At 42.6% G+C, this 13,175-nt stretch overlaps 1 protein-coding gene across 1 annotated transcript; it reads left to right on the top strand.

Moving 5' to 3' along the window:
• Positions 1 to 5,955: 5,955 nt before the first annotated feature.
• On the top strand, positions 5,956 to 8,491 carry LOC147880979 (phospho-2-dehydro-3-deoxyheptonate aldolase 2, chloroplastic-like). The gene is made up of 5 exons (XM_087402270.1): positions 5,956 to 6,490; positions 6,633 to 6,910; positions 7,069 to 7,345; positions 7,432 to 7,677; positions 7,789 to 8,491. The coding sequence occupies exons 1-5, from the start codon at positions 6,023 to 6,025 to the stop codon at positions 8,053 to 8,055; spliced, it is 1,536 nt and encodes a 511-aa protein (XP_087258396.1). The 5' UTR covers positions 5,956 to 6,022; the 3' UTR covers positions 8,056 to 8,491.
• The last annotated feature ends 4,684 nt before the right edge of the window (positions 8,492 to 13,175 follow it).

The following is a 13,175-nucleotide window of genomic DNA, read 5'->3' as shown; positions in this document are numbered from 1 at the left end:
ATCAATACCACGTATGTTGAGGTGCGGGCAAAGTATAGTGTCTATTCGTATATGTTTTACATGCTCGATCACGCATTATACCATGTTTTTTGCCTAGTGTTATGCATAGTCGTCAAAAAACACTTTTTGAGGTGTGTTATCCAAACCCGCATGTATCCGATGGGCATGCCACTTTGCACATACATCTATCGTACCTATTTTGAGTCATGTGAAAACTAAAGTTTCCATCGGATATGGTTTATATGGCTGATCACGCATTATACCATGTTCTTCACCTGGTGTCATGCATAATTGTAAAAAACACCCTTCGAGGTGTGTTATTCCAACCCGCATGTATACGATAAGCATGTAACTTTGCATGCTTGTCTCTACCAAATATTTTGAGGCACATACAAAGTATCATTCCCATCGGATATGGTTCGCATGGTTGATCATGTATTATATCATGTTTTTCACCTAATGTCATGCACAATCGTAAAAAAACACCCTTCACGGTGTGTTATCCGAATCCACATGTATTCGATGGGAATGCCACTTTTCACATGCATCAACCCCATCTATTTTGAGGTGCATGAAAAGTATCATGCCCCATTGGATATGGTTTGCATGGTCGATCACACATTATACCATGTTTTTCACATGGTGTCATCCATAGCCATCAAAAGACACCCTTCAAGGTGTGTTATGGGAACCTGCATGTATCCGATGGGAACACCACTTTGCACGTGTATCTTTCCCACATATATTGAGGCACCTTCAAAGTATCATCCCTATTGTATATGGTTTACATGGCCGATCACACATTATACCATGTTTTTCACCTATTGTCATGCACCACCGTCAGAAAACACCCTTCGAGGTATGTTATCTGACTCGCATGTATCCAATGGACATGCCACTTTGCACGTTCATATATTACACAGATGTTTAGGCACATGCAAATTATAGTGTCCATCGAATATGGTTTACATGGCCGATCATGCATTATACCATAATTTTCAGGGAGCTCCTCAACCACATCCAGCTTAACACAGAATTGAGGATGACCTGTAGGGTTGATAAATTTCTCTTTTCCAACATCAATTACCCGACCTAGACTCCTACATAGATTAGGAGCTTGATTGAATAATGAAAAAGGGAGATCAGGGAGCTCCACCCACACTGGCACAAAAGTAGACCTAGGTTTATCAGGATTGAAGTCTTGGGAATAGAATTCTAGATATAATAATTGGTGTCTAATGGTCCACAGACCATGATGGAGAGGTTTCCAGCCATGTCTTCTGTTTCAAAGAGGAAGAAAAAGAAACCCTTTCTAAGAAATCTCGCACTATTGACCACTAGGCCCTTCCTAATCCAATTGTTTCTAAGCCAGTTTTCAAGAAACGCTACTGGAGGTCTAGGGCCATGAAGAAAACCTATCAAGTCATGAGAATAAATCCAATCAATGGATTGTTCCAATCTATCCTCATCTAGGAAAGTAGCCACTTTACCTTTGAGTCCTCCTCATCTTCAGACTAAGGATTCTCTTACTGATGTGAGCATGGATTAGTTGGTGAATTGAAGTTTCTCGTGCAACTAGAAATTGCTGCATTGGCACTTCTACCTATTCTTCCCTTGGATTCTCCTTCTCCGATGCTGAGTCTACTTATTGTGCCATCACCTGTTCTGTTTCCTTTTTTTGAGCTTGGGTTAGTATCCTTAGAGGTCTGCTGAACATGTGCTTTTGCCTAGCTTTGATAGCCTTCCTTCCACGGGGAGCTTGGAGAGGTGAAAGACATCCTGAAACTCCTCGAAAACCTCCGTTTGAGGTTTGCTAGGCGATTGCAAGGGGTAGGTTTTTTGCAACTGCGATGCTTCCTTTTTTGGTTCAATCATCTCACTGAGAGTGCTAAGAGCACCACGCATGAAAGGAGGAGTGAACAGCCTCCTTTGAACTCCTGGACAACTCCCATATAAGAGGGCCTTGCAGCCTTTTGTGGTGCTCCACTGCCAATATTTGCGGTTGGCAAAAGTTGCTTCACTTGTTTCGCAGCTCCTCTCCTTGATTGGCATCATCATTGGGATTGTGTATGGCGGAAAATGGACGGAAGTGACCAGCTCTTCGTTTACCTCGAAACTTGGTTTCCATACATCCTTCTCAAGATGAGCAAACAAAGATTCCATAGAGAATCCATGCATGAAGGAGAGAGGTGTCACCTCAAGAGTCAGTTCAGAGATGGGAAAGGTAGTTGGAACTAAAATAGGGGGAGGATATTTTCCTCTAGAATCAATCCTCATCCTCACTCCTTCTCCAATAAAATTTACTTTTCTTTTAGAGCTTTAAAAAAGAAGGAGGTGGGTCTATCACCCGATTCTAGACATCCTTTACCCACACATCTTCTGTTAAGCTACATAGTTAAAGAAGTACAATGAAAGGATTTTAAAGTCTTACCTCATAAATAAAAGGGGAAGTGGTCCATGCCCTCATAAATAGAGGGACATCCTCATTAATCCTCCTCTTTTACACCTCCCCTTGTGTTTCCACCCATCCCTTCTAGCCTTTTCAAATAATACATAAATTCTTTTCAATTGGGGGACCTTTTGGTTCTAAACATCGCGCCATATATTCATATTAATCTTTTTGTACAAGTCATATGTTTATCCTCATATACTTGCTTCAAATTCTACATAAGTTATTTTGCTTTTCAATGATTTTTCTTGAAACATGTTGGCATGTGTTCTCTGTATGTATGTATGCATGTGTGTATACATGCATGAATGCATGCATATATCCATATACATATACATACATACATGTATGAATGCATGTTTGTATATGTATATGTATATATGCATGCATGTATATGTGGTTGGGAGGTCCTAGCAAGGTTCCAAATTGCCTCTAAACTTTCTACAAAGTCCCTTCTTTAACTTCTTTATGTATATATGTACATATACATATACATACATACATGTATGAATGCATGTATGTATATATATGTATATGTATATATGCATGCATGTATACATACATGCATGCATGTATATGTGATTGGGAGGTCCTAGCAAGGTTCCAAATTGCCTCTAGACTTTCTACAGAGTCCTTTCTTTAACTTCTTGCCATAGGTGGCTCACATCATGGAGGGTAGGGAGATAATCGAGTTCAACCAATGTGAGTAGCTTTTTCATTCACTTGGAGTCAATTCTATAGAAATTTCATGACATCGAGCATGATTATCATATTTATTATTAGCCAAGACTAGTAATATAAAGAGGCCATAATTAAGGACTACTCGCCAATCTTCAAAGATGGTGGATCAATCATTGGGGAGATAATGAAGTATATGTATGTCAATTTATTTTTACAAGGGCATAAGCATTATGGAGAAATCATATGAAAATGAAGTAGTGGCGAGTTTTCCATTGTAGACTCAATTTGCAATAACCCATGGAGGTTAAAAATGAATAGCTATTTTGCTTATGTATAGGTCTAGACCAAAAATCATTGACTGCTTTTATAGCTTCTTCTATTGACCCCACCACAGTATGAATGAAACTAGGACATGAATGAGAAATCATTGGAAGCAACAGAGGTGGTCTAGGAGTTGCAATTTTGGAAACCCTCAAGAAGTGTGGTGATAACCAATAAGTGGGATGTCATAGAAATCATACTTTTTGTAGTTGGAGACGGTGCAAAGGTGGTAGCAAATACATTCATTTCATTACCCTTGACATAACACATTACATGGTTTAATTTTCTATATCTTTAAATTTAGTGGTAACTGGTTTACAAGAAGAACCATTGACTCTAATGCTTTTCAAGGAGCACGAGGGGGGTGGAGCTTCAAGTAATGCAATGATTGAGCAATGAGATGGGAATTGGCTAGTGTTGTTATGCTCAATATTAGGCATGTCCTCTTTTGAAGATGGAAATCATGGAAGAGGAAACGTGGCAAGATATAATCGTATCCAAAAGTAAGAGCAATCCTTCGAAATTGTTACAACAAAGGGAAGTATATATAGAAGTAATGAAATCAACATGTTTATTAGTCCTTTCAAAAAACTTATTTAAAAGACCATTTAAAAAAAACCATAGCTCTAGCTATAGTACGCCCACAAAACCTAGTAATACCTCACAAAGTCTTGACCTAGTCCACCTAGCCTCATCCCTTTTTCTCTCCTTTTAAAAAGGCTACAAAATAGCACGTGCCAAGTCCACCTAACAAAGACAAAAAAAGTGGGGGGTGGGGAGGGAAGAGAGTTTGACTTAGGCACAAAAGATGAATAGCATATGTATTGGAATATGCTCTAAGAATTGGTCAAAATGAACATACAAATGTCGTTGGAGTCCCATTATTTGCCTTTTTGGATTTATGCCCCATTGACATAGTATTGTCCTCCAAGACTAGTCATGCGGATATTACATCTTCCCATTGAGTACTAGGCGAGAAAGGATTCTTTTCACAGGGAGAAGATCAAAGTGATATGTGGATCAAACTAGTACACATGAAAGATTTAATATCCTCAGCCATAGTTGACATCTTAAGATAGAAGGTAAGCCAAATCTTGGTTCTTTTTTAAATTACAACTAGGAGTTTTGAACTTTATCATATGCTCCCCATGCATATTATCCAAGGGACCTTGTGATCTAAAGCAATAACTGCATTATCAGTACTCTTCTTAGAGTCTCTTGGATTTTATCTCCCTTCCCAATGCATCAAGGATTTTGCACCTCGTATTGTGACACTCGAGATATGTTTAGCAATTTTTTACTTACAGAGGGAAGGGAAGGTGCTTTCTAGTGGAACGGAGAGGTCTTGCCTAGTGCTTAAGTGCTTATAGATGAAAAAGTTATAAGTTGGAGCTAGCCATAATATCTACACAAGTGGACTCAGGACCTACAATGACAATATGAAATATGCACAGTTCGCCTTGTATTCCAAGGAGAGCCGACATAGTAGGGCCATGATGCAAGCATCAACCTTGTAGTAGGTTATCAAAGTGATGTGAGATAGGATAAGTTAGTAGGTTGATTGCATGCTAGTGGTGGCAAATGTAGTAACCTATTTTGCAACCAGGGTGGGAAATTTCAGGTGGTCATTGCAATGATGAAATTGCATGAAAAGGCAACGGTCAACAAGCATGGTTATTGTCCCTTGAGGCAAGCCAAGGTGCAAATAACTGGGAGGGGGGAGGCTTGGAGGCACCAATTCCATTGTGCACATCTGCGTTCAAATTCTCCCACCATGGGCACATGAGCCCCCTTTTGGTAGAGCTGTGACTGAAGTGGCAAACAGATGTTAAATGCAAGGCCAAACCTTGCTTGATGGTTGCAATTGGACTGAAGTAGGACAAGGGAAGGCAATGATCCGACAACCAGAGAAGAAATGCTGCCACAATGAGCCCTTACACTGCATCGCTTCATGTGCCCGTAACTCCGATAGGATCAAGCCAACTTTCGACAGCCAAGTGCTCTTGATTCCAATAGCATCCGACAGGCAGTAACGTACTGAATGGGTTGCAATCTCGAACAAACACGTGCCATGATATATTTTGCGATCTATTTGCGGGGAGGACCGAGGCAAAGTGTTGTGGAGAGGGCGAAACCAAGCGAACCGTGTATGAGAGTGTGGTGTGTGTGTGTGAGAGAGTTTAATAAACTCATAATAATTTTATTGAAAAAACAACAAGTGAGTACAAGTACTTGTGAGCAGTGCCTTCAATTGGTTCTGTCAAAGGGAAAAAATTGTCCAATGATTAATTTAGAGAGAGAGAGAGAGAACCAAAATAGTAAGGGGCCACCTGGCGAAAAATGGTGTGGCACTTAAAGTGAAACTATAGCGGTGCGTGAAGGAAGTGCTAAAAAATGCATAATGGAGGGTAAAAGTGTGGGTTGACAAGTCAAACTGAAAGGGTTGACCGAGAGGAGTACGATAAAGGGCGAAAGATGGTCGTCGTCTTCAAACCGCAAAAAAATACAAGTGTGTGGGTTCGTTAGTTTTGTGAATAAGGCACTCTGAACGAAAAAGCTTCAAGCAGAGCTATGGCGATGGCTATGGCGGCCTCGAGCTTCTCTTCCCTCTCGAGCCTCTCCCCTTCTCTTCTCCCCTTCCCTTCCCCTTCCCCTCGCCCCTCCTCCTCCTCCTCCTCCTCCTTCTCCCCCTCCGCCCTCCACTCCTCCCCCCCCCTCCGCCTCCACTCCCTCCCCTGGTCCCCTTCCTCTTGGACCTCCAAACCCGCCTTCCAACTCCCCTCCTACCCCGACCCCCTTGTCCTCCAATCCGTCCTTCGCTCCCTCGAAACCTTCCCCCCCCTCGTCTTCGCCGGCGAGGCCCGTAGCTTGGAGGACAAGCTCGCCGAAGCTGCCCTCGGCCGCGCTTTCCTCCTCATGGGCGGCGATTGCGCCGAGAGCTTCAAGGAGTTCCATGCTAACAACATCCGGGACACCTTCCGTGTGCTCTTGCAGATGGGCGTCGTCCTCATGTTCGGAGGGCAGATGCCGGTGATCAAGGTATAACTCGAATTTTGTCTGTGGAAATCTTTTTCGTGCTGCAGCGGACGTCTTCCGGATGGCTACGCCTCCGGCGGCAAGAGATTTTCGGTTTTGATCAAAAGTATTCAGGCAATGAACCATATTCCCGAATTTTACGCAGGTCGGCCGGATGGCAGGACAATTCGCTAAGCCCAGATCTGATAATTTTGAGACGATCAACGGCGTTAAATTGCCAAGCTACAGGGGTGATAATGTCAACGGCGACGCGTTTAACGAATTGTCGCGGATTCCTGATCCTCACCGAATGGTGCGCGGGTACAGTCAGGCAGCTGCGACTCTGAACCTGCTGCGAGCCTTCGCCACTGGAGGTTACGCTGCAATGCAAAGGGTGTCCCAGTGGAACCTTGATTTCGTCTCCAATAGCGAGCAGAGTAGCAGGTACTTTGCATCTTAAATTTCGCATCTGTTTGATTGAGGCATTTGGTGTAGGTGGTATCGTCTCTAGTCGTCTTGATCTGAAAGCTTTTTGTAGCCACAAGAACCAAAGAAAAGCGCAAGCGACTCATAACGTTTGACTCTGTTGCCATTTGTGTCAGATACCTCGAGCTTGCGCACAGAGTTGATGAGGCTTTAGGTTTTATGGCAGCATGTGGATTGACGCTGGATCATCCGATCATGAACACGACTGAGTTCTGGACATCTCACGAATGTTTATTACTACCCTTTGAACAGGCCATGACTCGTGAGGATTCCACATCTGGCCTTTGGTACGATTGCTCAGCACATATGCTTTGGGTCGGAGAACGAACTCGTCAGTTGGACGGTGCGCACATGGAGTTCCTTCGCGGTGTTGCCAATCCTTTGGGTTTAAAGGTGTGTCTTTTTCTTTTTTCTACCATATCACTGTCACTCACAGACAAATGGGAATTAGATGTTAATATTATACCTCTTTGTCACAGGCTAGTGACAAGATGGACCCTGCCGAGCTGGTTAAAGCTTGTGAATTCTTAAATCCGCACAATAAGCCTGGGCGGTTAACAATCATTGTGAGAATGGGTGCCGAGAAGGTGCGTGAGAAACTCCCGCATCTTATCAGAGCTGTTCGGCAAGCAGGTATAATGGTTACATGGGTGAGTGATCCAATGCATGGCAACACTATCAAGGCACATTCAGGCCTGAAAACACGATCGTTTGATGCCATCCGGGTAGGTCGCATACCACCCTCACTTCAGGTTTTGCTGTGCCTTATATGAAATTGATGCGATTGCCTTCTCTCGTGATAGTGCTAAGGGCCATGTTGGTACTCTCATTTGCAGGCGGAATTGAAAGCTTTTTGTGACGTTCATGATGAAGAAGGGACCCATCCGGGTGGTGTACATTTAGAAATGACAGGCCAAAATGTCACAGAGTGCATTGGTGGGACGAGGACCATAACCATGGAAGATTTAAGTTCTCGTTATCATACACACTGTGATCCAAGGTTGAATGCATCCCAGTCACTAGAGCTGGCATTTATTATTGCAGAGAGATTGAGGAAAAGACGGCTGGAAGTTCCAAGCACTCTGAATAAAGTACATGTGTGAGCAGAAGTTCCTTTTTGGCTTGAAAACTGGAGATAGTGTAACCGAGAGGGAAGACGGCAGGTTGTAGTAAGAAGCTACTTTCTCTAGCCTCCGTATGTCTGGCTCTAGTATCATCTTGTTGCTTGTCTGTTGGTCATTCACGACTGCACATTGGAATCTGTTTTCCTTGGCAACATGAGGTTGTAAAAGCCGCGAATAACAGGCTCGACCAGTTGACAAGCAGGAATTTAAGGCACCCCTTGTTGGCCTGCCTACTTGTTTCTGGCAATGTATGTATCTTTATAACTGTATGAAGCTCATCAGAGCAGTATAAGATATGGATCACTTACGGTTTAATCATGAACATACAAGGTTAACCAGCTTCAAGACTGGTATGTCTGCTTATTGTTTTACTATGCAACCCTGGTATCTTGTGAGTTTTCAGGACTTTTTGGGCCCTTGTTCAGACGATTTTCATATCCCCTCCAAAAAGTGGTGGTGCATAGAAATATGTTTTTGAGTGTACATGCACGCTGGCACACACAGGTGCAAGCAATGGTATATGCCTAATGTCAATATTTTATGAATGCATGCCCAAAGTATCTTACGTAAGGAGGTTTGTGTGCTGAATGTAATCGTAGGCACTGAATTGCATTCTTTAGACTTTGTTTGCCTCTTTAAGGGTTTGTGCTTTCTTGAAAATTGAGAGCAGGTTGACCTTGGGGTTTACCTTGGAGATGCCCTTCAATAGAGGTGGTAAATGTTGCAAGGGCCATTCATGCTTTATTGGGAGGGATGTTAAGGGACCACTGCATCAATTTCTGAAGGAGAGGGACAAGCTCCATGAGCATAAGGACAATTATGGTGAATGCATTCTGTGGAGCCTTCTGAAGGTTCGAATACACCGCAAAGATAAGCACAAGAATCTATTGTTTGCTTTGGGAGGGAGGTAATATGGAGATTTTTGTGTCGATGTTGACATTTGTCACATTGAACTTGTTCTTGGTTGATGTGTTTATTTGTTGGGTGTGGTATGCCAACGTTTTCTCATACAAGATGGTGATGCCCATCAAATTTTCTATTAGTGTTAAATAGGTGGATTCTTACATACCATTGCAATTGAAATGTCTAGGTTCCACATTGATTGTGGTGATATTTATTGTAGCAATGTTAGTGTTGTCGTTCTAAGCTCGTTTAGGGTGGTGACGAGTGGTTCTTCTTGAAGCATGGCTTTTGTGAGCTTGCATTAGCTTATGCAATGTTGCTAGAAATGCATTGGTTGGTGGGTTGGTAATTCTCGAAACAATTGCGTGTCATTGACAGGGGGGGCTCAACCAAGATGGGATCAATCAAGGCCCCCAAACGATAGGTTTTAGGTGTGCACGATGTCAAAAAGTCTCCCATCAAAAAAGTTCAACAATTAGCTACTTGTGAGGGAGGTTTAGCTTCATGTTACACTTATACAGGCGGCCACCCACCCATCCCCCCCCTTTAACCCACCCTTGACCCTCCCCAGCCCACTTGCCACTTTGCAAGCTTCTCAAATCTGCAATGCAGGTCCGTATGGGCGAGTTTATCTCCTCCTCCACTTGTCACTCACTCTAACCCCTCCAATGCATCTCTGCTCTGGTCCGGTTGCTCCTCCCTCCATTTTTTTTGTTTGAATTTGCAGGATTCTGCTCTGCTTTGCTTCCCCCTCTCCTATATGTGCTCCACTACCACATCCTCTTCCAGTAGTACACTTTGGATCCACACCTCTTCTCACTCTTTTTTCTTGTATTCACCCTTAACATCCACCTTTTGTCTTTGGAATTCAATTCGTGTTGTTTTGGACTATGTCCATTGTCCTCTCTCTAAATGCAAACAACCTCATCCATCTCTTATTTTGTTGATTCATTATGTGCAAGCATGGTGAGGAACATCTCCACAGAACCATATAATGTTGTAGCCAGTTGTATGTTCCACAACACCAAAACTGCATTATGTGAATGGATCCCTTACACCTTACAACTTGAATATTGGATAGTCATGAGAGGATCTTGTAAGGGGCCACATAAGCTTCCCAAGAGCAAGAGAGGGTATGTTCAAGCGGAACTTGCAAGGGTGCAACATGTCTACATGGCAAAGGACATCACATTGTGAGCTCTTTTACTCTACATACACTCTTTACATTGTAATGACTTTATTTGAGATTTCTATGTTAGGTTTGATAGAGTACTTATTCATGGCATATGTATATTTGAGGAATGGAAACCACTCGAGTCTTTCATAGGGAAGTCCATGACCATTCATGAAGATGTGGGTAAGTAAATGCACGTTGGAGAGAAGCCTTCCTATTTAGGAAAGAGGAATGTGCATTGGTATAATGCAACCTACATTGTTCTAAGGGAGAGAGGACACTATGGCCATCTTCAACCCTTTCCGCAGCCACAACTTCAAGACATGGGCTATGACATGGTGGACACAAGAATAGTGCAAGCATAAAAGGAGAAGATTTCAAAGGATGTGCGCATGGCCATGAATTTCCCATTCAGTTCCAAATAAGCATGGAACTCTTGATTCATGCCATTCCATATTTTTGTTTCTTGTTTTCAAAATTGACAAATGCATGAAAGTGCTTTGCTTAGGGAGAAGTGGGGGAGCACGCAAGGTGAACAAAATGGATTTGGTTCAATGTTATTAGGTACCACATATCATGAAAGACATCGTATATTGCCTTTCGATACAGGAGTTGGAAGAAAACAATTGGTTTCCCCTTGACTCGAACGGTGATGACAACACAATGGTATGTTTACCTATTGTGCTTGATGGGAGAGATGTCACGAATGTAATTGTCACATATCAATAGACTCTAAAAGGGTGTCCGAGAGCACTTCTTGTTCATGAATGATGGGTTATCAGAATCGTTCGAGGTTTTTTATTTTTGCCAAGAAAGTTGAAATGTTATAAAAGACTGGTTGTATTGTACTATAAGGTTTTTGTTGTGTGGTTTCATGTCTTAATTGTTTAAAACCATGCATTTTAAAATTTTCACCCTTTAGGGGGTTTTATAGCTGTATAAGGGTGCAAGAGCCATTTGCTATTCACTTTCACTCTTTTGTACTTAGAATTTCCCTAATCTGCTAGCTCCTCCAGGACCCCTACCATTGTAACTACAATCTCCATGGATTTAGCACGAGCAGCTTTCTATGAGTTCATCTCACAAACCTCATTCGCTGATAGTGAGAGCTACCTTTTTTCCCTATTCTGCAAGACCATAGATGTCCTAGAAACATATTAGGAAGCAAAAGAGGCTTGACATCATCAAGTACATGCAAATTCGTATAAAGGATTTTGCATATTAGCGTGATGAATCTGGGAAGTGATGGGTCCCCTTAGAATATCTCATCTACTTGTATTTCAAGAAGTATCAACTCAAAAAGGGTCTTGATCGTTTTGTCTATGACCTCCTAGGTAATTCTACATAGATGTTAATATTAGGAGGCTTCTAGACTTGGCTATCGTAGAAGACATAGGAACTAGGTTCCTTTCTTTAGAGATGACTTTTAATTTTCTTCTCCAAGAAGGCCACGAAGATGAAGAGCCCTCATCTCCACACAGTCCCTCTACCTCTAGTTCCAACATTTTAAACCAAGACCCTCCACCTCGGAAGCCCCTATGATTCCTCCTTTGCAACAGAACATGGGAGATATTTCCTACTCAACATGGCCCTATGATTCCATGTTTAGCATCTCGGGCATCATCCCACTAAGGAGTGCCCTCATCTATGAAATGAGTTAGCATGGAAGGCAAAAACATTGAAAGATGCTCCTAGCAACCCCCATCTATTTCCACAAAGGGATAACATACGGTGTGGGTTATGCAATGGAAATAATCCCACTAAGGAGTGCCCTCATCTTAGGGCAAGGCCGGCAGTCTACTATGCCCATTGTGTTCATTGGAGAAATCATGATACATCCCAATGTCGTTATTCTAGGGTGATTCCGCAACCCATGTATCAACAAAGGCCGCAGCTAACATTTCTTGCACCACCCAATCCTTCTAATTAGGCACAATTGGCAATACAAGGAGCCACGACAACTAATCAAGGGCAATTTAGGGCTTAAAATATTCCATTACCCCTGCCAGTACTTGGACATCAACCACCACCACCACCATGAGTTACTCCCTTGAATCAAGTATTGCTGGAAGAGCTACCTAGTGATTGGGGAGACCCCAAACCTACCTACAATGGAGAACAACTATCCCCTATATAGTAAGAATGCAAATTGGTCCAACATTATAAGTCACTACATTATACAAGATGACCAATACGTTCCGGTCTACCAAACGGCATCGATTTCTCAAACAGTGGGAGATAGGAACAACTTGACCAAGACACAACCCATTCAATGCCATATGTGTTAAGGGCCATGCCTAGCCAATGAGTGTCCATAGAAGGGGCAATCTAATTAGCCGATCACAAGTGCACCAACATCTAATATAATATGGCCATTGTGCATTGGGTGTGGTGTGGACTATCTTTTTAAGGATTGCTTGATGAGAAGGCCATCTAAGTTCACAAGCCTAAATTTGTTAAGTGTTGAGAGAGGCTAAGTGTCATCAATATCCTTGAATGTAATCACGAGGTTGCAAGCTAAAGCCCTTAATAACGAGCTTTGCAAACAAGCCAAAAGGGATAATGCTAGCATGTCACAGCCTAGGGAGGCAATTGAAATAGCATGAGCAAGCACCAAGGGTGCAACGAATTTTAGGAAGGGACAAAATAAGGCCATCATCCAAGATGGGTCGGATGAAGACACGGCCTCCCTAGCAACATCATCTTTCTCTGGTGGTACTTTCTCAAACAATCATAGCAACAAGCACCTACATGAGGCAAATGAGGGAATGATAAGGGCCTCAACCCATGGCCAAGCCACAACACCTAAGGGTCACAATGAATATCCCAACCCATGGGTGGGGAAAGAATGTCTCACTGAGGTGCAGAAATTGGTATGCAAGTGCTAAGAGGAATGTGACCAGAGGCTCAAGGCAAGCAAGAGTGCTGATACAATTCATCCGAGACATGAGATAATCACTCGAGCCTCAAAAACCTTGCAAATACCTGAAAGGATAGATGAAGAAGGTGTGTCATGCCCTTC

Source organism: Dipteris shenzhenensis, chromosome 31 (assembly GCF_047967505.1).
Source record: "Dipteris shenzhenensis isolate YYH24624 ecotype China chromosome 31, Dip_SZ_1.0, whole genome shotgun sequence".
In the NCBI taxonomy this organism is placed as follows: Eukaryota; Viridiplantae; Streptophyta; class Polypodiopsida; order Gleicheniales; family Dipteridaceae; genus Dipteris; species Dipteris shenzhenensis.
The sequence above is the reverse complement of the archived record's forward strand: the minus strand, read 5'-3'. Positions and strand labels throughout refer to the sequence as shown.